Source organism: Nanorana parkeri, unplaced genomic scaffold, assembly GCF_000935625.1.
Source record: "Nanorana parkeri isolate BGI_ZX_2015 unplaced genomic scaffold, ASM93562v1 scaffold209, whole genome shotgun sequence".
Taxonomy (NCBI): Eukaryota; Metazoa; Chordata; class Amphibia; order Anura; family Dicroglossidae; genus Nanorana; species Nanorana parkeri.
Genome location: NW_017306477.1, coordinates 1,187,226 through 1,211,399, shown reverse-complemented (window position 1 = coordinate 1,211,399; position 24,174 = coordinate 1,187,226). Strand labels below are relative to the sequence as shown.

The window sequence follows — 24,174 nt, the reverse complement described above, 5'->3', positions numbered from 1 at the left end:
CCTGCCAAGAGAAGGACGCCTGCAAAAACTCAGACCAGGCAAAAAGGCCATTAATCAGAGATGCGCTAAAACCCCAAAGAGAACACTTCAGAAGTGGCAAAGATCCACAGCAGAGATTGGAGTATCTGTTCATAGGGCCATCTTTAGCCATACACTCCTTTGCCAGAGAAAAGCCATTGCTAAAAAGTTCTTTGGTCAGATTAAAATTGAGTTTTTTTGGCCATCATGGGAAACACTATGTGCTGCCCATCACGCCATCCCCACGGTGAAGCGTGGTGTTGACTGCATCATGCTGTGAGGATACTTTTCTTAGTAATGGACTCAAAAACTGGTCTGGGATGAAGGACAAATATGCATGGCACTAAATACAGGACAATTCTTGAAGAAAACATGTTTCAATCTGCATTAGAATTGAGACTGGGGGAGAGGTTCACTTTCCAGCAGGACAATGACTTTAGACATACTGCTAAAACTACACTTGAATGGTTTAAAGGGAAACATTTAAATGTCTTAGAATGGCCTAGTCAAAGCCCAGACCTCAATCCAATTGAGAATCTGTGGCATGACTTGAAGATTGCTGTACACCAATGCTAACCTAATGTAACTTGAAGGAGCCGGGGCAGTTTTGCCTTGAAGAATGGACAAAAATCCCAGTGGCTAGATGTGCTAAACTAATAGAGAGGCCCTGCAACATGGTGGCTCTACAAAGAATTAAAGTGGACCTTTACCCCCTTTTAACTAAAAATCACATCAGCATACAGCTTTGCATTCTGATATGAAATAATTTTGCATTCATTAGCTAAACATATTTTTCTTTTACTTACAATTGTTTTTCCATTTCCTGGTCCTCTTTGGCACAAATCATGTAATGTGCCCAAGTGTTGCACCCTGGAAAGGTTACATCAGCAGTGTATTGCTGGGAAATCTTAACTGTAATCTCATGAGATCTCAAGGAAAGGCACCCCCCCTCCCGAGATTATGTGCATGGTCACATGTCTTAGTGCCCTTAGTTAAAATGGCGACTGTCAGGAAACTGGGAAGAAAAGAGAAATAAGATATGCAAAGAATAAAAAGCTGGCAATGATCTAGAAGTATCTCTTTGTAGATTGTCATTACTAAAACATTTCTAAAGGTACCTTTTTGTTGTTGTTTTGAAGCTATGGGTAAAGTTCCTCTTAAACTTTGGGAGGTAAATACCTTTTGCACACGTCAAGTTTTGGTTTTTTTTTGTCTTAATTATTGTTTGTGTCACAATAACAATTACTTTGCACCTACAAGGTTTTAGGCATGTTGTGTAAAAACAAACCCATTTTAATTCAAGGTTGTAATGCAGAAACACCAAGGGGGTGAATACTTTTGCAAGTCACTGTACAGTTTCCTCTTGGTTCTCCTGCAAACTCCCATAAATGCCTGTTAACCAGTTGACATCCGCGGTGTTAAACCCCCTTCCCATCCAGGCCATTTTTCAGTATTCAGCGCTGCGGTACTTTAACTGACATTTATTCCGTCATGCAGCGCTGTACTGAAATGAATTTTATACCCTTTTTTGGGGACAGATAGAGCTTTCTTTTGGTGGTATTCCGTTTTTTTACTACGGGCGGACGGCAAGAGGTTAATCCTGGCAGTAAAGCCCAACTAATGCAGCTTCCTGTGATGGCGTGACAATGATGCTGCCTTGCTCCTGAAATCAGAGCCAGGATGCCATTCATGTGGACTGTGCCTGCTTGCTCTACAGTGGGATGGAATGATGATGTAGGGCAGTGGTTCTCAACCTGTGTAACCTCGGGACCCAAATGTTTCCTTGGTCATTAAGGCGTGACCCAAAAATGATTTCATTTCTGAAACATTTTAAATTTATTACACAAAACAACTAGTGCAGTATTCAGCATCTCTCTAATGCAGATGGGCCGGTCTATGCAGACATGACGCCGCGACCCACTGCAGAGGGTGTCGCGACCCACTTTTGGGTCGTGACCCACGAGTTGAGAACCACTGATGTAGGGGGATGTGGCTATTGGCATTATATGTAGCTTGTCTGGATTGACAGCAGTGCCTCTTGCTGCGCATATGAGACTCAAAAGAAGGAGGTTTTACCTCATTCAGGGAAAGTAAAGGAACTTTGTCTACTTTGAAGCTTGTTCATCACAATACAACTGGATTTTGTGCTTGGTTGACTGTCATACAGCAGGATCCCTTAGTTGTACTTTTAATTTAGGAAACGTTCACCCCCTGAGCTGATGATCGTGAATTGGTAGCCTTGAGCTTACGTTTTCATCCTTCACTTGCTGTCCTGAGAAGCAGCACGAAAATAACTCGGCACTTGATGCCATTCATCTAGCGGGTCTAAATATAACTTGAAATGCCAAAGAAAGCCTTGGATTGGAAGCAGGCACTTTAACAACCTATCCCATATTGCAACTTAAGTCGCCTATAACAAAAAGGCACCAACTTTGTTTCGTGGGAATGCTTACATGTCACTTTTGTGCACAGCGACACTTCTAGATCTAAAGTTTACCATACCGCCTTCTAATTGCCTCCTAGTTGACTATTTTATATCTTCATGAATTTCATTTTCAATTGCTGCCCCCTTTTAGTGCTTGAGAAACCAGTAAATAGGCCCAAACAGCATCAAGAGAACGCATTGGGGATTTGGGGCTTGCATGAGTCTATCTTGCATTAGATCTTTGGATTTCCCGTCAGCATTTTTTTTTGTATAATTATTTTTCTCGTTTCACAAAAAATCACATTTTGTTCCTCCTGAGGAGGTAGGCTATGTGAGAGTAGACATCCTGGGATAATAGCACTCCAGCAAGACTTTACGGCTACGGGCAGAAACAGAGTAAAACAAAAAAATAAAAATAAAATAAAGCCAGCATGAGCTTCTTCCCCTGCTTATGTTGTGATCCTCTCCGGTGCATAGCTGCTCGGATGTCAGTGGATTTGTTAGCGGCCGGGACGGGAGCTCTCACAGGCACGTCCTCACTCCTGCATGCCCAAGCCACGCCCCCCCGTCAGCATTTTGAAGAGTGTAATGCTGCAGTTAATATGGAACTCCAGGCAAGCCTCTCAATACACTCCACAGTTAGGTGGCTTCATGCACTGCAATGTCCTTGGTCTCCTCTCTGCCTCCAGCCTGCTCACTGGACAATAAAGCAGGTTTACAGCAGTATACCTGAGAAAGTGATCAAACCTCTGTCACATTCCAGAGACAGGACAGGAAGTCAGGAGAAACTCCTTTTAAATTGAGGGAAATTCAAAATTTGACAGATTTAATCAAAACATCTGTGATTAACCCCTCTACTCCAGCGCTTGCAACAGCTTTAACATTTTGGATTTCCTTCCACTTTGTCAACATTTTTCTGACTGGAGTCTCACCTTAAAGTCCATTTCCACCTTTGTAAGTGATTAGCATTTATTGTGGTAATGAGGTGTAGTGATGATGTATACATGTGCACATTTTTATTACTCACATTTTAGGCTTTCCTCATTTTTTATGAAGGTTTTATTAGGCCTGAAGCCTAAAAATTCAAATTTTTCTCCACGGGAAATTCAGTCTGACACCGGGGTGTCAGAATGTAATCAGCTGCCCCTGTCACCAATTGTAACATGATCAGTGAACACCACCTCTGCCTTTACACACAATACATTGTCTGGAAGGGGGGGTGGGAGGCATACACAGATTTCTTACACAGAGGCAACAATTTTCATGAGGATATGAAGAGGAAAGCTAACAAAATGAAAGTTTCTGTGTTCATATACATCAGCTGCATATGCCCGCTTCATGTAGCTTTCTGGCATATGTTTAAAAAAATATATTTACAAAGGTGGAAATGGGGTTTGAAGTACAACTGTAGGTATGCACACTTTTCCTATAGCGTGGAAGGGATGAGTTGAGCTGTACTGTATAAAAAAAATGCAGAGTGTATGGCCAATATTAATGAATGACATAGTTTTCCAGAGCACTGTGGATCATATGCGATTGCTATCTATTTATAGTGTGTGTATCTGAGCAAAGACCTTCAGGGCACCATCACCAGGCTTAATGGTAATAAAAGATGCAGAGTTGAAAATTATTTGAAATTACTGTAAAGTTAGCGTATTATGTGATTTTGTGGATTGGGGTTACATAGATTTTCATTTAGTACAAAGTTTGTTTTATCTGATGCAAATTCTTAAGGTACTGTGTCGATGTGTTTGCCTCAAGGGGTTTTGCATTCATGTAAAAGTCTATAGGAATATAAGGGCTTGTTCGCACCAAATGCAGACCAGATCTGCATGAGTTTCTGCACATGCAGTGTGTTTTTTGACAAGTTCCGGCCCCTTTTTAAAAAAAAAAATGTATATCCTAAAATGGGCTTTCAGTGCGTTCCAGGGGATTTGAATGCGTTCCAGAGCAGGAAAAATAGAGCTTTCTGCAGTTTTTCCACATGCTCTGAAACTGAACTCTGCGGTGAGAACTAGAGCCCAAAATACCACTGGAATACATTGGACGCAGTTTTGATCCGGTCTGTAACTGCTCTGCTCTGCTCTGCAGCTGCTTGGAGTAAACTAGCCCTAAGGCTGGGTTCACACCTAAGCATATCGAATATGCGCGTTTGTCGTGCGTTTTGTGACGCGCGGTAAAAAACCGTGCAACAAATGCGCTTTTCCAAAGGGCTACCTGGCTGTATCCCAATGGATACGCGTGGCAAATACGCCCCAAAGAAGCTCCTGTACTTCTTTGGGCGTAGGGCATTTTGTAGCGCGTTCATACGGCCTGTAATACGCCCAGGTGTAAACCATGCCCATAGGCAATAATGGGATTTCGGTGTTTGAGCGTTTTGCAGAGCATAGGAACGCGCTACAAAATGCCCAGGTGTGAACCGGGCCTTAAACCTGCTTGAAGTAGGTCACATGCAGGTCAGATGCAACAGTCAATGAGTTCAGAATGGTCTTGGAAGCATCTCAAACTGATGTCATCATCACAAGGCCAAAGCCCTCTGATTTTTAGGAGCTCCGAGATCTTGTTACTGTTCAACATTTGCTCATTATTTAAGAGAGAACCTTTTTTGGTTCTAGTTCTCTTTTGGGTCACAGGAGGACTAATGTAAACCAGTTTTTTTTTGGTGTTTTTTGTGCTTTTTTTGTTGTTATGTTTTTGTGTATTACTACATGGGCAGAAAAGGGGTATTTTAAACCAGTTAAAAAAATATTTATGTACTACCCCCCAATCAGCTGTTAACTGTTTTAGACTGGTGTAACATCTATGTTTGTGTTCACTGATACATCCACCAAACACTAAAATGTTGTAGAGGATATATTGGAATTCAGTTAATTTTCATGTATTTTAATACTAAAAATATAGTGACATTGTTTTTTTGTGTAGTTAAAGCTGCTTTTGCTTAATGTAGATGTTCACCTTAGTAAAAAGCGTTTTCTCTGTTTCTTAGTGCCAGATCCAGTCAAGATCAGTTCCAACCAGCCCCAAACTGCCACACCCAGTACTTCCAGCACTGTCCCAAATAGCAATGGAAAGCGTGCATCTGCCAATGGCCAGCAAGCAGCGGCCTCCCGTTATCTGCCACGTGAGGTGCCTCCACGTTTCCGCCAGCAAGAACAGAAGCAACTTCTGAAGAGAGGACAGCCACTGCCTTCTGGGACATTGACCAGTGCTAATACCGGACAGGATACTGGGGCAAGCCCACCTCCACAGCAAGGGGCTGGTGGAGCTCACCACCCAACAAAGACACACTCTGGTAAGAAACCTATTTTGTTAGAATGTGTAACTAAGTAGTATGATTGGGCTTATGTAGGAATGCAAATATTTTAAGTACTGTTTTCCTCCTTGGTTCTACTTGTCTGTGTCTTCGCAGTGTCTGATGTTTTAAATTGTGGGTTAGAGTTCATTTGATTGTGCCTTTTATTAGTCAAAAAAGCCCTTTCTGATTTATTTTCACTTAGACATGATGGCCAACCCCCATAGACTGCCATCCACCTGTTGGTGAGCGTGCATAGTGGCCATTCAGGCAGTCTCATTGGGTACTGAGATGGCAGTGGCATGCCTTAGCCATGTAGTCAGAGGAAAGCAGACCCCAGATTTTGTGGTGGCGGTCTGTCTTAGCGCTTGTTCACACCGAAAGCGTGTGTGTTCCAGAGCGGTTGCTGCTGGAACGTACCGCGATCGCTGTGTAACTTGTATTCAATTTGTATGAAATTGTATTCAATGCACGCTTCCACGCCCCCCTGCCCGCAGTGCGATCGAAGGCCTGGCAAAACTCTGCCAGCGTTCCATTTAACTGCAAACACAAAAATTAGGGCAAGCAAAGTTTTGTCAGGTGGGGGTGGGGGCGTGGAAGTGGGGCCATTGAATACAATGCACCTCCACGCCCCCTCCCGTCCCAAAACGCGGGGAGAAGTTTTACAGCGATCGCGATGCCTTCCAGCAGCTACCGCTCTGGAACGCACACTCTTTCGGTGTGAACAAGGCCATAAGTAAAAATAGACCAGCAATGATCTAGTGAGGATTTAAAGGAACCCTGTCACTAATTTTTTAAATTTCAGGTAAAAGCTCCGAAAAATTGTGTATTTCGAATGCTTCCTTTGAACTTGAATTAAAATTTGACTCCATTCTCTAGCACAACCCCTCCCTTTTTTCACATCCTAGCCTTCTCTTCTGGGAGTGTCTAATAACACTGTGCTGGCCCAGCTCCTCTGGTAAAAAATTTGTACATTTACAGAGGAATTCGATATAGTGGGTAGAGAGGGCAATGTAGTCGTGATGGGTGACTTCAATTACCCAGACATCAATTGGGCCAATGGAACTTCGGGTTCGGCAAAGGCGGGGCGATTTCTAAACATGTTGCGCGACAATTTCATGGACCAGATGGTGGAGACTCCTACCAGAAAAAATGCCATCTTAGATCTAATTGTCACTAATAATGCAGAGTTAATCGAGGATATTGTAATTGGGGAGTCATTGGGTAATAGTGATCACAATGTGATTACTTTTAATATTGAACACAGAAAAGGGAAGTGTACTGGAAGGACTAGAACCCTAAACTTCAGAAGGGCCAACTTTGATAAGCTGCGCAACCTAGTGGGGGAAATAAAATGGGAAAACTTATTTAATTTCATCTGCTGACATGGTCATGACTTAATGCATGGTGGTTAATCTGGTAGGAAGATGAGGGGGAGGACTGCGCAGCTTGTATAGTCTTACTAACTGCTGATGTTGGTGAAATTGAAATCTGTAACTAGGGACGGTTGTGCAGACTTTGCCAGAAAGCAGTGTGATCGTTCGTCAGAAAGCTGCAACGTCCTGTTTGAAACCTTTTGTTCGGTAGAAGGCAAGCATGGAAGAGAAGTTTGTAACTGGTACTTTAATTCTTGCCAGTCTGGTACCAATAACATATAACTCAAGACTGGTTCCCTAGTTAAAGCTGTAAAAGTTTATGTATTAACAGGGATTTGTAAAGGATTATAATCTGATTTGCCCAGGGAATATGTTTAATGACATGCCAGTACTCCACCAGGTGAAGTTAACTGGTTAGCGGTATAAAATATTTTGAGTAGAAATAAGGCACTGATGACGGGCAGCTCGACTTTAAAGCTTTACTCAACCACTTGCCGTCCGCCCATAGTAAAAACACGGACGGACGGCACTGCAGCATTGGCGGGTTGTCGTCTCCAGACGGCATTTTTTTTCTGCTCGCGCGCGCCCCCTAGCGGGCACGCACGGGCAGAAAAGACCCGAGCATTGCACACACCCGTTACCGGGTGTTTCACATATAGGCGATTAGCGGCTCCATAGCCCGCCGATCGTCTATATGTGCTCGTTCACGGCCGCCGTTTTTTGTTTTTTTTTTTTTTTTAAATTTCGGTAATTTTTCCTTTAATATAGTAAAAAAATAAAACCCCCAGTGGTGAATAAATACCACCAAAAGAAAGCTCTATCTGTCCCCAAAAAAGGGTATAAAATTCATTTCAGTACAGCGCTGCAGGACGGAATAAATGTCAGTCAAAGTACCGCAGCGCTGAATACTGAAAAATGGCCTGGATGGGAAGGGGGTTTAACACCGCGGATGTCAACTGGTTAAAGGAGAACAATGAGGTGAGTGAAAATCACTCATCCTCATAGTTCGAGCCGATGCGTGACAGTAAAACTGTCACACGTCGGCTCAATTGATCGGGACGTGAGCGAACACATACCGTCGCTCGCTCACTTCTCGATCATCTCCCTGCAGAGAGAAGTGACTGTCAGTCACGGCTCCCCGCAGGGATTCCCCCCTCCCCTCCCTGATCCTTCAGCACTGACTGGAGATACGGGCAGGAGGGAAGGTACAGCTGGCTCTGCCTCTAGATAGGCAGAGCCAGCTGTCACTCACGCAGCTGGGTGGATCTCGACAGCATTGTCAGGATCCGTCCCGGCTGCAGCGGTCTCCCAGATATACTGAGCTTTGGGTCACGGGAGGATGCTAGTATATGACCTCCGGTGACCGTTAAGAGAACTATGGGGGAAAACACTTACATCAAAGTTCTCTTTTAAAGTGACACTAAATGCAGGAATTAATCTTAAAAATGAATTCAAATACCTTAACTATTAACACAAATGTATCTTATTTGTGTATCACTTGGCTGTAGTTTCTCAAGTCATCTCTGAATTGGTGCTGACCCTGTCCTTCTACTGGAGGGGGGCTACTTTTTGTTCCCTATGGTCCCTCTCCAAGCTCGCTTCCGTAATGGACTATAATCTCAATACATACAGGTGAAACTCGAATAATTAGAATATCGTGCAAAAGTAATTGCAGTAAGTGCTGCAAAAGGGGCCCAAACCAAGTACTGAGTACATATGCATGCTTGTACTTTTCAGAGGTCCGATATTGTTCTATGTACAATCCTTGTTTTATTGATTGCATGTAATCTACTTTTTTGAGATTGTGGATTTGGGGTTCTTGGGGTTTTCATGAGCTGTAAGCCATAATCATCACAATTATGACAAATCACGGCTTGAATTATCTTGCTTTGCATGTAATGAGTCTATCTCATATATTAGTTTCACCTTTTAAGTTGCATTAGTGAAATAAATGAACTTTGCACGATATTCTAATTATTCGAGTTTCACCTGTATTAGTAAACTAAACTTGAAATTGTAGTCCATCACAGGAGTGAGCTTGGAGCGGTGTTTACTTTATAACACACACAGGGACCATGAGGAACAACTGCAGCCCACCTCCAGAAGGAAGGACAGTGTCAGCACCAATTCAGAGATGATTTGAGGATCTACAGCCGAGTGAACTATTAACAAATAAAATACATTTTGGTTAATAGTGAAGGTACTTCAAAGCATTTTTAAGATTTAACTCCTGAATTTAGTGTTACTTAAAATACACTTTGGATCAGGGGACACACCTACCGTCATTTCAGGGAGACCTTGAAATCCTGGCTGGGAATCTGCGAGCACCATTAGAGGTACTGGCATAAATCCTGCAAGTGCCATTAGAGGTTCTGTCAGGGAATGTGGAAATCTTGGCAGGGAATCTGCGAACACCATTATCATTACTGGTAGACCGGAGGGTACTGTAAGAGCCCTACACGAGTTACAGCCAGTTACCACTTGTACCTAGTTTTCTTACATGAAAGAGAAGCTAATTTACACTACCTGGCATCCCTCAAAATTGTCTAACCATGCTTTTCATAAGGAAAGGCCTGTGTGGATGGGCTTTTGTACGCATGAGAACGGCTTCACACCTCATACAAATCAATAGAAATGCGAAAGCAGGTTGATGCAGCTTAAGGTCTCGTTCACACCTAGGCGTATTGCATATGCGCGTCTGTCGCGCATTGTTTTACCGCGATTCGCGGTAAAAAAGTTGCGCGACCGGCGCGCATTTCCGAAGGCTACTTGGCTGTATCCCAATGGAAACGCACAACAAAACGGCCCAAAGTAGTACCTGTACCTTTTCAGGCGTGGGCCGTTTTGTAGCGCGTTAGGGACGGGCGGAAATACGCCATTGTGGGAACGAGACCATTGAATACAATGGGATTTATATTTTTGAGCGTTTTGTAGAGCGTTCGTCGAGCGTAGAACGCGCTACAAAACGTTCAGGTGTGAACGAGGGCTAAGAGGACAAGTGGCAGTCAGAAGGAGTTCAAATGTAGGTCAAATTCACCTGTCAGTGAACTCCAAAATGATCTCAAGTGACTCCAATTGGTGTCAAATGTAAGCAGAATACACCTGGAAACACGCTACTTTAGGCCATCCACACAACTCCTAATGTTCATTGACGGCACACTTTATAAAGCTAAAAGCAGTGACATTTTGAAATGCATCTTGAGCGGAGCCGCCACACACACACCCAAAAAAATATTTAAACATCACAAATTTCCTGACTGACATTGAGACACCTCGAAAAGTAATTTCCTTTACTGAAAAGATTGGAATCATTCTAAGATTCTAAAGAAAGTATTTAAGATACAAGCTCTGCACAGCGTAGATCTTTTTCTTTTTTTCTTCCTTCTCGTAAGACTTTGGGGGAAAAAAGAAAGCGTTTGTGATTTCCTGGATTGTATTTGGCACCAAACTTGCTACGTTTTATCCTAGTCACAAGGCTTTTATTATTGAAGGAAATAGTTGACTTTCCCACTTCTTCTGAAGAGGCAGAAAAAAGATGGAAATTTTGACAGGACTGCAAATAGAAAGGCCAAGGCAGACAATATAGGCTACAGCAGTGGGTTTTATTAGGATGATTCACTCCAGGAGCGGAACAGAAAGGAAGACAGAGCTTGGCTTGCACCAGGTTTTCCAGTATTACCAGTGGATCTTGTCACACATAGTTACAGTTTTTTTAGTAGGGATGCACCGATATATCGGCCACCAAAACTTATCGGCTGAAAATTGCACTTTTGGCTAAATGCCGAAAGTGCCATTTTCCTGCCGATACATCGGCACATCCGTGATTTCTTTCCTCCCCGCTGGGCGCTGCTCTGTGTCCCAGCGGGGAGGAGAGAAAGTGACAGCCGGCCGAGCGATTGTAGGAGGAGAGCTCTGTGAGCGGCCGGTGTCTCTCCTCCCACACCACTCAGCCGCCTATCACAGTCCCAAGAGTGGTGTGGGGGGCGGAGACAGCCCGCGATGTCACAGAAGGCTGAGCTTTCCCTGCTCTGCTCCCTCAGCCTCCTGTGACAGCGTGTCAGAGACGAGAGCGAGAGCAAACACTCAGTGATCGGTGATCACTGAGTGTTTGTAGATAATTGAGGACATGGCATGTGTACTATATCCTGAATTAAGAATGAATGGGAAGTGATCTGCATCCCCTCCTGCTCATTCATGATTGTGGTTATAGTAAACACACTATGTCCTCATGTTATCAATGAACAGGAACACTCAGTATAGAGGATTCCTGTTCATTGATAATGGGGGATACAGAAAAAGAGACTGAGGACTCCCGATATTTCCTCAAAGCCCCTAAAAGTAAAGTCAAAAATAAAAATATTTAAGAAAAAAATGAATTAATAAATAAAAATTAAATATTTGAAAAAATTAAAATAAAAACATTTTCGATTTCGGCCTGACAATTTTTTTTATTTTGGTGCACCTCTAGTTTTTAGGTTAAATAAAGACTCGGGCCCATCCAGTTCAACCTATAGCTGTGTGCATGTGTAGGAGTCTCTTAGAATTCCAATACCCCCTTTTTTTTATTCCCTGAGGAAGACATCTAGATGTTTTTTGAATGAGTCAACTCTCAGCTGACACCACCACCTGGGGAAGAGAGTTCCATAATTTTCTACTGCTCTAATAGTAAAGAATCCCTTAAGCAGGGTGAGATTAAACTTCTTTTCCTCCAATCTAAGGTGGTGGTCTCTTGTCTTCTTTAGGACCGTAAAGTAAACAGTTTGTTACCGATTCTACTGCCACAGTTCAACAATTTGTACATTGCGATCCTATCCCCTCTTAAGCGCCTCTTCCCCAGCGTGAATAAGTGCAAATTGCAATCTTTCCTCATAGCCTAGGTCCTCCAGCCCCCTTATTCATTTTGTTGCCCTTCTCTGGACTCTGTTATGTTCAGGGACAACCGTCCTGTCTGTTGGTGCCCAAAATTGAACCACATACTCAAGATGAGGCTGAACCATTGTTTTGTAAAGTGGTAGAATTCTAGATTCGTCTCTAGATTAAAAACCATTTTTTTTATGCGTGATCGCAGTCTTCTAGCTTTGTTAGCTGTAGCTTGGAGTTGCATGCTATTGCCAAGTCTGTGATCTGCTAGGACTCCCAATTTTTTTTCCGGCCCCGATTTCCCTAGTGGAGCTTTCCTAATGAGTAGCCTACATTTACCTCTTCATGACTGAGGCTTTTTTGTCTTTTTTTTTTTTTTTTCAATTATTCGGATACATTTAAAAAAAAAATTAATGCCTTAATTTAAAATGCAATACATAAAGCCAGCCTGCTATTGGATATTTCAAATTGCAATAGCCAAAAACAGGCTGGCTATTGCACCCGCCCACTGCCTGCTGTCAATCAACAGAGGAGGGACCTGAAGGAGAAAGTTCTCTATGAGGTCCTCTTCTGCTGATTGACAGCAGACAGTGGGCGGGTGCAATAACCAGCCTGCTATTGGCTATTACATTTTAAAATATCCAATAGTAGGCTGGCTATTGCTTCCAGCAGCTAGATGGAGTGGAGGCATGGGGGTGGGCAGCTGAGGCACAGGGGGCAGAGAGGGAATCGGGCAGCCGTGGAGGCAAGGGGGGATAGGAGTAATGGGGCAGCAGCGGAAGTATGGGGGGGGCAGCAGGGGGAAGCAGTCACAGCACTCTCTCCTCCCTGCTGGTGCTGGCGGAAGTGGTCTTTGTCCCCGCTGCCTCTGCAAATATGTATAAATAATATAGTTTTATATTATAGTGCATATATATTATTATTATTATTTATAGTATATTATATTAACATAGTAAATAATAACATATACATTTATTTTTTATATTAAAGTTGCGTTTTGTACGATGGCTGTACCACATTGCAGTCATAGGCAGTTGCACTTCCGGCTCGGTTGTTGAAACTCCCTCATCTGTGTTGTGTTGTGTTTTTGTATTCTCTTCTGCACATGTATAAACAACCGTTGCTTTGATGAATGTTCTTGTGTATGGGTCTGAGATGGAGGATGGGAAGCAAGTGGTTGGCGACCAGCCAGTGTGCGTATGCATGTGGGCCTTGTTCTGAATTTAAAGCTACGGTTGGTATGTCTGACTCTGGGGCTGTTTTCGAAGGGAAGCATATGAAGAAGGGGGGATTGGGGACCGTACTGGGGGGGGGGATGAAGCCAAGCCAGAAACACGTTAGCATGTAGCTGATCGTCAGCCTGCCCCTGTTGTTTTGGCTGACTTTCAAAGCGGGGAAGAAAAGCAGCTCTGGAGTTAATTGTAACAGGGTCTTCAAGTGAGAATGTTTTGTGACAGTTGAAAGAATTTAAAAGGAAGGAAGATCGGTTTAGTGTCAGATGCAATTACATAACCAAAGCCTAAAGAGTCTGAGGCTGTTGATACCTTCACCCGATCTGGGGGGGTGGGAGGAGGGACTGTGGAAGAGAGAGCAAGGGGGGAGAGAAGGGGGATCCTCCCTGTGCTGTAAGGGCATTTCCAAATCCAGTGCAGCAAAAGGCCCAAATGAGCTTGCAGGTTGTCCGGTCACCGTCTTGCATAGAGGTTTTCTTGGCAGAGCTGCAAGATGAGACGTACGCTTTGCACAAACAACATTCTGAAGCTGAAAGCCTAGATGCAGAGAGAGGCAGCTCTGCACACAATGTAGCGTTTCCTAGGATGGTTGGGCGTCACCTTTTCTCAGGTATTTCACTCCCCGTCAGCCCTCCCCGACACTCCTCCAGTCCTTTTTCCCGAGGCCTAAAAAATATCGTTAGCAAATCGCTTTAGCTTTGCTTTAAATCTTCATATTACATAATGTCTCTCCGAGGCAGCGCGTTCAGAGCTTTTTTTGGCTTCAGTTCAGGCTTTAGAAAATGGCGTCGTCACAGCCTGAGCTCCTTTCCTCTCAGGCACAGGGAAAAACCAGAAATAAACCCAAGAGATTGTTCACTGCATGAAGTAGGACTTCGCAAGCTTGTTGTGATGTTTCCCATGCAAATCACATGGGCTGCAGTCTGCGGCTTTGTTTTTAATTTAGCTAGGAACTCGCCGCTGAAAACTTCCCATACTTTGCGAGTCTGTCAACTTCTATTTTTATTCCAAGTCATGGGAGAGTGTGAAGAACGAAAACCTCGCATTTGATTTTTATTTTTTGCTTAGTAATTACCTTGATCCTTTATAGCGGCCTTCGGAGTTCTTTCAAATGTCACTTATGAAGTATCCTTCGTGAAGTGTTTACATGACGGTTCCGAGAGCCAAATGTTGTCGCTTACCTCATTTATGACTTTATAAGATACACTGATTTTATGAAAAGAAATACATTTAAAGACTTTTGTCCACGGCATTCATGTGTAACTTCTAGCAGGTTTTTTTTTCCCCCCTTCTCGTGAAACAAAATCCAACAACTGTTAACATTCAGTGACACGTTTGCAAGTATTTAAACAGATGCATTTTAGGATGTAAAGTTTAAAGAGATGTCTTCACCATTTTTTATGTGTCCGCATATAAAACCTTTTACTGCTACGTGCAGTGTAATCCGATGGTGGGTGTGAACACTGATAAAACAAACACATTTTCAAAGTTCTAGAGCTCATTCACATCTAATAATCCCTCACAGTCAGGGCCCTCCTTACCATCTTGTCTTGTAACCGTAATGTCTTCCTTATATTGTAAAGCACTGTGCAAACTGTTGGTGCTATATAAATCCTGTATTACAATAATAATGTAGAGAAAGATCTGCTGTAACATCCATTTTTTGTGTCAATAAACACTATTCGCAGTGTAAGCAATGCATACTGTTTCTTCACTTTTGTGTATGTGCGCTTAACGCATGTTAATTCACCTAATCTGTTAACATATGTTGAAGGAAATAACACTGTTCCAAGCCGCATGTTTGTTTGCTGATTTCGTTATATAGTACAGCTAAAAGCATCACAGGGAGAGGGGATCAACAAGAAAATGTGGGCATGCTGGTATCCTTGATTTAACTTTGGAGTTTGCGATTGAATTTGTATATAAGTGCTGGAAAATAGAAGAAAAAAAACAAATGCTCTCATGCATGAACCCTGGACTAGACTGCATGTAAATCATGTGTGTATATTGGCCTACTTAACTTGCTCAATCTTCACTTCTCACTTTCTATTATAAGTAGGGATGCACCGATACCAAGTACCATACTCGGTACAAGTACAGATACTTTTCCAGCTCCAAGACTAGACTAGAGAAAAATTCACAAGTTAGGAGGCAGCTGTCATTTGTAAGGAGCACACGGAGCTCCTGGGATTTGTACATCTCTGTTTTAATGTATGATTTTTGTTTTTTATAAATATATATAAGGGATGCACCGATACCAGTTTTGCGAGTACTGGTACTTACCCAAGTACTTACAAGTACGAGTTCTGTTTTTGTTTATTGTCATGTGACAGTTTTTCTAAAATAATATCGACTAATGATTTCAGGACAGTGGTGGAGCACCAGAGCCAGGTCCCAGCTGCAACCCTGCTATTTCTCATGAAAATGCCAAGTATCTGCACTGGTACTCAAAGTATCGGTGCATCCCTAATTATAAGCTTCCTAAAAATGTAACTTCATTCAACTATATAATAATAAGAAAGGTGCTGCAGACACACAACATGCGTTACATAAAAAAAATATTGAATTGTATATTAAATTCAAGGCTGCAGCGATCTTGCACATTGTATTATATATTTTTTTTGGGGGGGGGGGGGATTGTAGGTCTGTAGAGCTGAGTTAGGTAGTTTATATGCGTGTTCATTCCACTGTAAGTTTTTTATTTGATATATCTATGGTGGTTTCTGTAAATATTCTGGTGTTGACATTTGGAGGTTAGTGAACAGGGCATATTTGGGGTATAACATTTGCCTCCCCACCAAAGTTTGGATTGATGATCAGGTGCAGAATTCCTTGATTAAAATCCTTATTCTATATTATTGCATTAAATATTGGAATCTGTTGAATCTACTATTAAGAACTCTTTGTAATTTGTAGCATCCTGAGATAAATTCTAACAAAATACTCTTGTTTAACTACTGGGTCATATGGTAATGTTCAATAATTGAATGGGCCTGTACCACATTTGTGACCATTCTTAGCACTGTCAGATTTATCTGATTTATCATGCAGATTGTGCGATACACAAGTTTCTATTCATCAAATTATAGGTAGAGTAGCTTATCGCCTATTGAAATAGGAATTTAGACAACAATGAACAGGAAAGTATAGACTGTTATAGATAATATAGGAAGTGTATCTGATAGATGTTGATCTGCCAAGGAAGTTTAGTGCGGTTCTGTTTTTCCCTTTTTCCCGTACACGTGTTTCTCTTCTTATATGCAGACATGTTAACATGATTTATTTTAATTTTATTTTTTTCTCCCTTTTAGATCTCGGTTTTAGTGGTCTCGGAGACCATTATGAAAATTCCTATTGGGGACCGCAGCCTACTATCCGAGGTGAAACCAGTTATAGCTGGGATAAAGTGATAATAAACAGGACTGACAAGGAAGCGTGGCCTTCCATTACAGGAACTGAGACTGAATCTGCCTCAGAATGTACTACAGACACTGATTCCGCCTCCAACTGTGGCTCAGAGAAAAGTAGCATGGCTACAACGAGTGCCCAAGGCACCTTCACTGGACATACAAAGAAATTGAATGGCAATAATGGCACCAATGGAGCACTCGTCCAAAGCACTTCTAACCAGAGTGTCCTTGGAGCTGGTGGAGCAAATGGAAATGGAAACTTATCCAGAGTTTGGGGTGCACCTTCAGGCTCCAGCTCTGGCACTGCTCACTGCTCCTCCAGTAGTGGTGATGGAAAGGTGGACAGTATGATTGGAGAGAGTAGGAGTCAGAACTGCTGGGGTGCTTCCAACTCAAATGCTGGCATTAATCTTAACCCTAATGCCAACCCAGCTGCCTGGCCTGTCCTTGGACATGAAGGAACTTTGAATGGAGGTAATCCTTCCAACATCTGTGGTCCAGTCAGTGCCATAGGCCAGAATATAGGCAACCAGAATGGAAATGCTGCAGGTACCTTAGGTGCTTGGAGAAATTTGCAGTCACAAGAGAGCACAGAACCACAAACGTCCACTTCTCAGAATGTGTCTTTCAGCATACAACCTCAGAACCTTAACACTGATGGACCAAATAACACTAACCCCATGAATTCTTCACCAAACCCCATTAATGCAATGCAGACAAATGGACTGCCCAACTGGGGAATGGCTGTTGGAATGGGGAGCATCATCCCACCCCACCTGCAAAGCCTTCCTGGTGCTAATGGTTCAGTTTCTCAAGTCAGTGGGGTTGGTGACAGCACGGGCAGTTCATTGTGGGGTTTATCGCCTGGTGGTCCTGCTCCTGGAAACAGCAGTTCTGGGTTCAGCCAGGAAACTGGAGATACTTGTAGTACAGCTGTAAGTGCTAAACAAAATGGAGGGCAAAAAGATGGAACTGTGATGAATGCATGGGAATCAGGACCACCTACCAGTCCAGGAGTCTTAGCTTGGGGTAGGGGTAGAAGCAATGGTGGAAATATGCATTCTGGACCTTGGGGTCAGCCAAGTCGTGGCACAAGCAACGGCATGAATGGTGAATGGGGAAAGTCTCAAAACCAGCATTCCAGTAATGACATCAGTGGAAAAGGGTCAACAGGGTGGGACAGTTCTAGTATTACCATTCAGAATTCTCCACAGCAGGGAAGTGATCAAATTAATTCTAGGGCCAAATCTGCATCATCTATTGACAGAAGTAATGACAATGCTGGAAATCCAAATGAAGGACGAGGGAGTGAAAATCAGCATGGGGAGAAGGGAATGGCAGATCAGGGGCAGATGCAATTGCCAAGACAAGACCTTGATCCAAGGGTCATCTCCAACACAGGTTGGGGACAGGTTCCAGTTAAACAAAACATAGCATGGGAATTTGATGAATTTAAGAGGCCTGAAAAAAAAAATATTGGGACAGAAGCTTGGGGAGGTACAAACTCTCAGCCTTCAAACTCAGGGGGGAAGAGTGAAGGGTCCATCATGAACAGTACAAATACCTCTTCAGTATCGGGATGGGCCAACTCCCAACCTATATCTGCTTCTGTTAATGCAGGCTGGGTGGAAAATAAAGCGCCAAATGGTCCAGGAGGATGGGGAGATCCTGCAAGCTCTACTGTTGTCAATGCTGCTGCCAAAAGTGGTCACGCTTGGAGCGGGTCTGCTAATCAGGAGGAGAAATCTCCTACATGGAGCGAGTCTCATAAACCCAAACCCCAAGGCTGGGTAGATGGTCAGAAATCGAATACAAGCTGGACATCGGGTGGTGGAGACTGGACTGATATGCCACCTGTTCCAGCACATATTACTGATGGAAAGAAAAATGGAGCAGGGTGGGACACTGATGGAAAGTCTGCAACAGGGTGGAATGATAATTCACGGCCTGGGACCAGTGGGTGGGGCAATGGCACAAGCACCAAGGCTAATTCGGGTACAGGTTGGGGGGAACCTTTGAAATCTCCTCAGCAAAACTGGGCCAACAAACCCCAAGATGTGAGTGGTTGGGGAGGAGCCACATCTGTAAAGCAGACTGGATCGGGGTGGAGTGGAGCACCAATGCCATCGCCTCCGCCAGCTAAACAGAAGGACATAAACTCTGAGCCCAGTGGTTGGGAAGAACCTTCACCACCGTCCGTTCGCCGAAAAATGGAAATCGATGATGGTACCTCAGCTTGGGGAGACCCGAACATACACCAGAGCAAAACTGTAAACATGTGGGATAGGAACAGCACTATAGTTCAGACTATTCCCTCAGCTAACAGCAACGCCACCCCAATCACTCCCTCAAATACCAGTTTGGTTGAACCTCAGCCACCTCATCAGTCAAGTGCCCAGCAGAATCGATCCCCACTACTTGGTCCAGGTAAGGCTGTTTCTGTTTTTTTGTTTCTGTACTGCAATAAAAATGTTTTCATTTCTTACATTAGCTGTATTTGCTTCCACAAATACTTACAATTTTTTCGAAAACCTAAGATATTGAATAACCTGCGTTCATACATCTCATTACTTGTATGTTATTTTGGTCAGAATTTACACTGATCAGCCATAACATTATGACCACCGAGAGGTGAAGTGAATAACATTGATTATATCATTACAATGACACCTGGAAGTGGGTGGGATATATTAGGCATCAAGTGAACATTTTGTCCCTGAAGTTGATGTGTTAGAAGCAAAACAAATGGACAAGCATAAGGATTTGAATTACTTTGATAAGGGCCAAATTGTGATGGCTAGACGACTGTGATGGTCAGAGCAACTCTTGTGGGTTGTTCCCAGTCTGCAGGGATCAGGACCTACCGAAAGTCTTCCAAGGAAGGAAAACCGGTGAAAGGGTCATGGGCGACCAAGACTAATTGATGCAATGAGGAGCAAATGCTGGCCCGTGTAGTCCGATCTAATAGAAATACTGTAGCTCAAATTGCTGAAAAAGTTAATACTTGTTCCGATAGAGAGCTGTCTGAACACACCGTGCCTCAGGTATTCCCTGATGGCAATGGGCACTTTTAGCAGGTTAATGAGCCCTGCCACACTGCAAAATTGGTTTGAGAAACACAACGAGTTTGAGGTGTTGACTTGGCCTCCAAATTCTCTTTACCGCAATCCAACCAAGCATCTGTGGGATGTGCTGGAAAAATAAGTCCTATCCATGGAGTCCCCTCTTCACAACTGACAGGACATAAGGGAACCGCTACTGACAGCTTGGTGTCGGACACCATGGCATACCTTCAGAGGTCTAGTGGCGTTCATGCCTCACACTAGTCAGGGCTGTTTTAGCAGGAAAACGGGGAACGACCCAATATTGGGTATGTGGTCTTAAAGTTATGACTGATCAATGTACATGCTAGTATGTTCAATTATAATTAATTACATAGTTTCCACAAATGAATGTACTGTTACAGGCATTCAAAACTAGCAAGCTAAAAACAAAGAACTCAATTTACAGTAATTGTCAATATTGGTACTAGCAGGTGGCTGCCTTTTGTGTGTGAATCCTTTCGTCGTCATCTCGGTGCCTTTTTAGATCTATATCGCTAAGTAGATTTGATTTTTAATTGTTGGTGACTTCCTGCTTTCAGGCTAAAAACTGCACACATTTGCTGAATTCTAATGCTAGGTAATGCTGTAGCTCGCGGTATACTGAGCTTAGGGTGACGGGAGGACGCTAGTTTGTGTCCTCCCGTTACCCTAAGGAGAACTATGGGGAAAAGCCCTAACCCCATAGTTCTCATTTAAAGTGGACCTTTACCCCCTTTTATTAAAATCACAGCATGCGGCTCTGCATGCAAAAAAGCTGCAACTGTCTGTAGATTGTCATTACTAAACATTTCTAAATATGTGTTTTGTTGCCATTTTAAAGATATGGGTAAAGTTCCTCTTTAAAGTACTGAAGCCCAAACTTTTTTTTTTTTTAAAGTTTTGGATATCGTAAGGGAGGGTTTTTACCCCATCAGCCTTTTTGCCATCTGTGTCCCATTGGAGTTTTCTCTTCATTTCCTGTCAGTGATGTGCAGTACCTCTTGCTGAGGGCGAGGCATTCCCCAGCCCTGCCCACGTCGGCCGAAACATTGCCTCCTGCCGGGTGAAGCCCATTCCCAAGCTAGTGTAAAGGAGACGGGGAGGAGCCTCTCTGTCCCTCATTTGTTCCTCACCGCTGAGGCTCCGTGACAGGTTACATAGTAGGGAGGCTTTCCCTGCTGTGTAACCTGTTAGATGCCAATCTGAATGGAGAAAAAGCTGTCAGCTGCCTCGCCTGACCGCACGTCCCTGTTTCCTGTCGAATAGCCACAACAGGAAGTGAGTAAATCCTTCGAGGAAGATTACTGGTGGTCAGCAGGGTCACCAGAACTTGTGTCCCCCTTGAAAGATTTCCTATCAATTCCGGTTCTGGTGACGGCCCAAAATTTGGGATTTTCTTTTCATTTCACTTTAACCTTCTTGGCGCTAATCCTGCCACACTCGGGATTACACTGTAGCGTCACTTACCTTGTCCCTACAAGCCCTGCTGTGTCCTCTGGCCGATGTCGGCATCCGTCTTCTGAGTTCCTTCCCTGCAAGCACCCGCGTCGCAGGGGGACGGAATCGGCGGAAAATTCAAAAGTAAAAAAAATAGAGAAAAAAAAAAAAAGAAAAAATTCTGAGATAATCAGACTGCCAGGGAGGTTAAGCTTCCCTGAACTATCTGTCCAGTACAAGATTACAAGGGACAGAGCAGTCTCCAGCAACAATCCATTTGCTAGCTTGAAGCAGGGGGGAGTGGATTGCCCTGCTTTCCCTGTGTCCTTATGGAGACAGACAGCTTGGTAGCACACACAAGTTCTGCTCCATAGGAACATTCAAGGGAAAGGAGCCACCCTGAAACACAATATCGGGATCGGTGCTCAGGGAACCAGCTGGTTCTGCAGAAAGCTAAAACTTTTACACATAAAGGAGCAGCAACCATTGTTAGGGATTTAATCGGCTTTTAAAATGGCTTAAAATCCTTTTGCCTTTTAATATCACTTTAAAAGCCCAAATCAAATTTCCCTTGGCATATTAAGTTGATATATAAACTCGAGGTGAGCCACACATTACCTTCTCAATGTCTCACCTTTTGTTTTAGTTTTTCCTCTAAAGCAGCCACAGAGCCCGTTTAAAAGCCTGTACCCCTGTAGTAGGCTGCAGATGAAGACCACTTTCCTCTTTGGAAAATGAGTGGTCTATCTGCTGTGGTCTGACATGTTTCCTGCCTTGGATCTCCATGCTTACAATCAGCAATGCTCATTCTTCTAAGCACACAAGGTGAACACATTGCTGGGTGCACAGTTGCAATTCTAGTACAGTTCTAGGGCAGGGGACGTTTTGGACCTCTGATGTGGCACAGAGTGGAGTGGTCTTGATCTACAACCTATTACAGGGGGGACCGGCTTTTCTCCTGCCATTGTGGCTGATTTTAAAAGATAACAAAAGGTGAAGCATTGACTACTTACTGTTCCGACTTTAAAGGGAAACTTCAACTGGGCTTTAACTATTTTATTCATCCAGTAAGACAAAGCACATATAACAATAGTCGTGTGCAAATTGCAAGAGATTAATAAACATTGAATCCTGAATGTTTGCTATATGGTGTTATATTTGGTACATTGCCATTTTTCTTCAGTCCTGTCCATAGAAATCTCTGATGTTTTTCATTTAAAATATTTTATTTAAAGCAAACGTACACTTGATATCTCACCCCATCCACTGCTGGTACTGGCTCTTCCTGCTGCCCCATTTACTCACAGGTGCCCCCCACCCCAAAAACCCCCCCCGGCGGTTTTGGCCCTGCATCAAGGAATGCTGGGGGGAAAGTTTTAGGCTCCTGCATACATGGAAGTGTGAGGTATTTCACAGAGCTATGGTGGGTGAACACGGCAGTGGGGGAATGAAGAGTAGGTAACAGCAGCCAAAGGGGCAACCACCCAAGCAAAGTCACATGCCTTCTTCCCAAATCTTTTCACCAAGCGTGTGTTTCTGTGTTTGGTAGCGGGTGATCTAATTTTGCAGTATACTCGTACTCGCCTAAATGCTCCGATACATTCCCCAATACTGGAACTTCCAATCAGAGGAAGATTTCCTCTGACCAGCAGTGCCACGAGGTAACATGGACCGGCTTCCCCAATCAGGAAGCCGGGAGGCAGGTAATGACTCCCTGATTGGCTGGGAAGCCAGCTCCATGCTGATTGGCTAGGAAGCTGGCTTCCCAGCCAATCAGCATCGAGAGGGCCAAACATCATGGAGGCGGCGGGTAATGACTCGCCGCCCAGCTTCCTGATTGCCCTGAAGACGTCTTCATGCTAGCAGAAGTACTGCTATTGGTACTTGATACAGAAAAAACGGTATCTGTGCATCCCTAGCAAATATACTAGTGTGACCCTGAAGAGTATGAACGCCAAAAAAGGTTTGGCCATAGTTCTCTTTTAATAGCCTTTGCAGACGATTTGACTTTTGGTGGGGGCAGGGAGTGCTTTTATTAGAGCAAACCTTCCATTTTCATTGAAGATCCACTTTAACTTATCAGTGTGTGTTGCTGTTTTGTTGCTGTGTGTTGCTGTTTTGTTGCTGTGTGTTGCTGTTTTAGAGCATGCAGCATTTTTTTGCGTTTGCAGTGGAACGGAACGCAGGCAAAGTTTTGGCACGCGTCCAATCGCCAATTGAGCTTTGAAGTAGTGCCATTGAATTAAATGCACCGCCACGCTCCCTCACGCCCCAGAACGCAGGGGGAGGTTTTGTGAGGGATTGTGGAGCGTTCCAGCAGCTACCGCTCTGGAACACACGCAATTCGGTGTGAACAAGCCCGAACAATTACAAAAATGTATCTTATTTGTGTATCACTCAGCTGTAGATCATCAAATCATCTCGGAATTGGTGCTGACACTGTCCTTCCTTCTGGAGGGTGACTACGTTTGTTCCCCATGGTCCCTGTGTGTGTTATAAAGTAGCCACCGCTCCAAGCTCACTCCTTTAATGGACTACAATCTCATGTTTAGTTTACTAATTTGTATTGAGATTGTAGTCCATCATGGGGGTGAGCTTGGAGCGGTTTCTACACTACAACGTACACAGGGACCATGGGGAACAAAAGCAGCCCCCCCTCCAGAAGGAAGGACAGTGTCAGCAGCAATTCGGAGATTTGATGATCTACAGCCGAGTGATACACAAATAAGATACATTTTTCTTAATAGTTAGGGTACGTGACGGCATTTGTAAAATGTAATTCCTGAGTTTAGTGTCACTTTAATACTTTTGTCGTTTGGGTGTAGTGACACTTTAAGCAGGGAGGATGAGTAAGTGAGCAGTCTACCAAAATATGGAAGGATTTAAATATGTGAAGCTTAATCAAGATCACATTAACGTAAGCACTGCGATCACTCAAAATACATGCTTGCGGAAATGTACAATATATTTCCCCTTTAAGTAAAAGTGTCTCTTTTTTTAGCCAAAAATAATTTTAGCCTTTTAAGCCGACAGCAGCCAGA

At 43.5% G+C, this 24,174-nt stretch overlaps 1 protein-coding gene across 1 annotated transcript in view; it reads left to right on the top strand.

Annotated features, from left to right (window-relative positions):
* Positions 1 to 24,174, top strand: part of TNRC6C (trinucleotide repeat containing 6C) — a 107,371-nt gene that overhangs the window by 40,969 nt on the left and 42,228 nt on the right. Inside the window, exons 4-5 of the mRNA XM_018555694.1 lie at positions 5,430 to 5,735; positions 16,515 to 19,040. Coding sequence (XP_018411196.1) covers positions 5,430 to 5,735; positions 16,515 to 19,040 — 2,832 coding nt within the window. The remainder of the gene's footprint in view (positions 1 to 5,429; positions 5,736 to 16,514; positions 19,041 to 24,174) is intronic.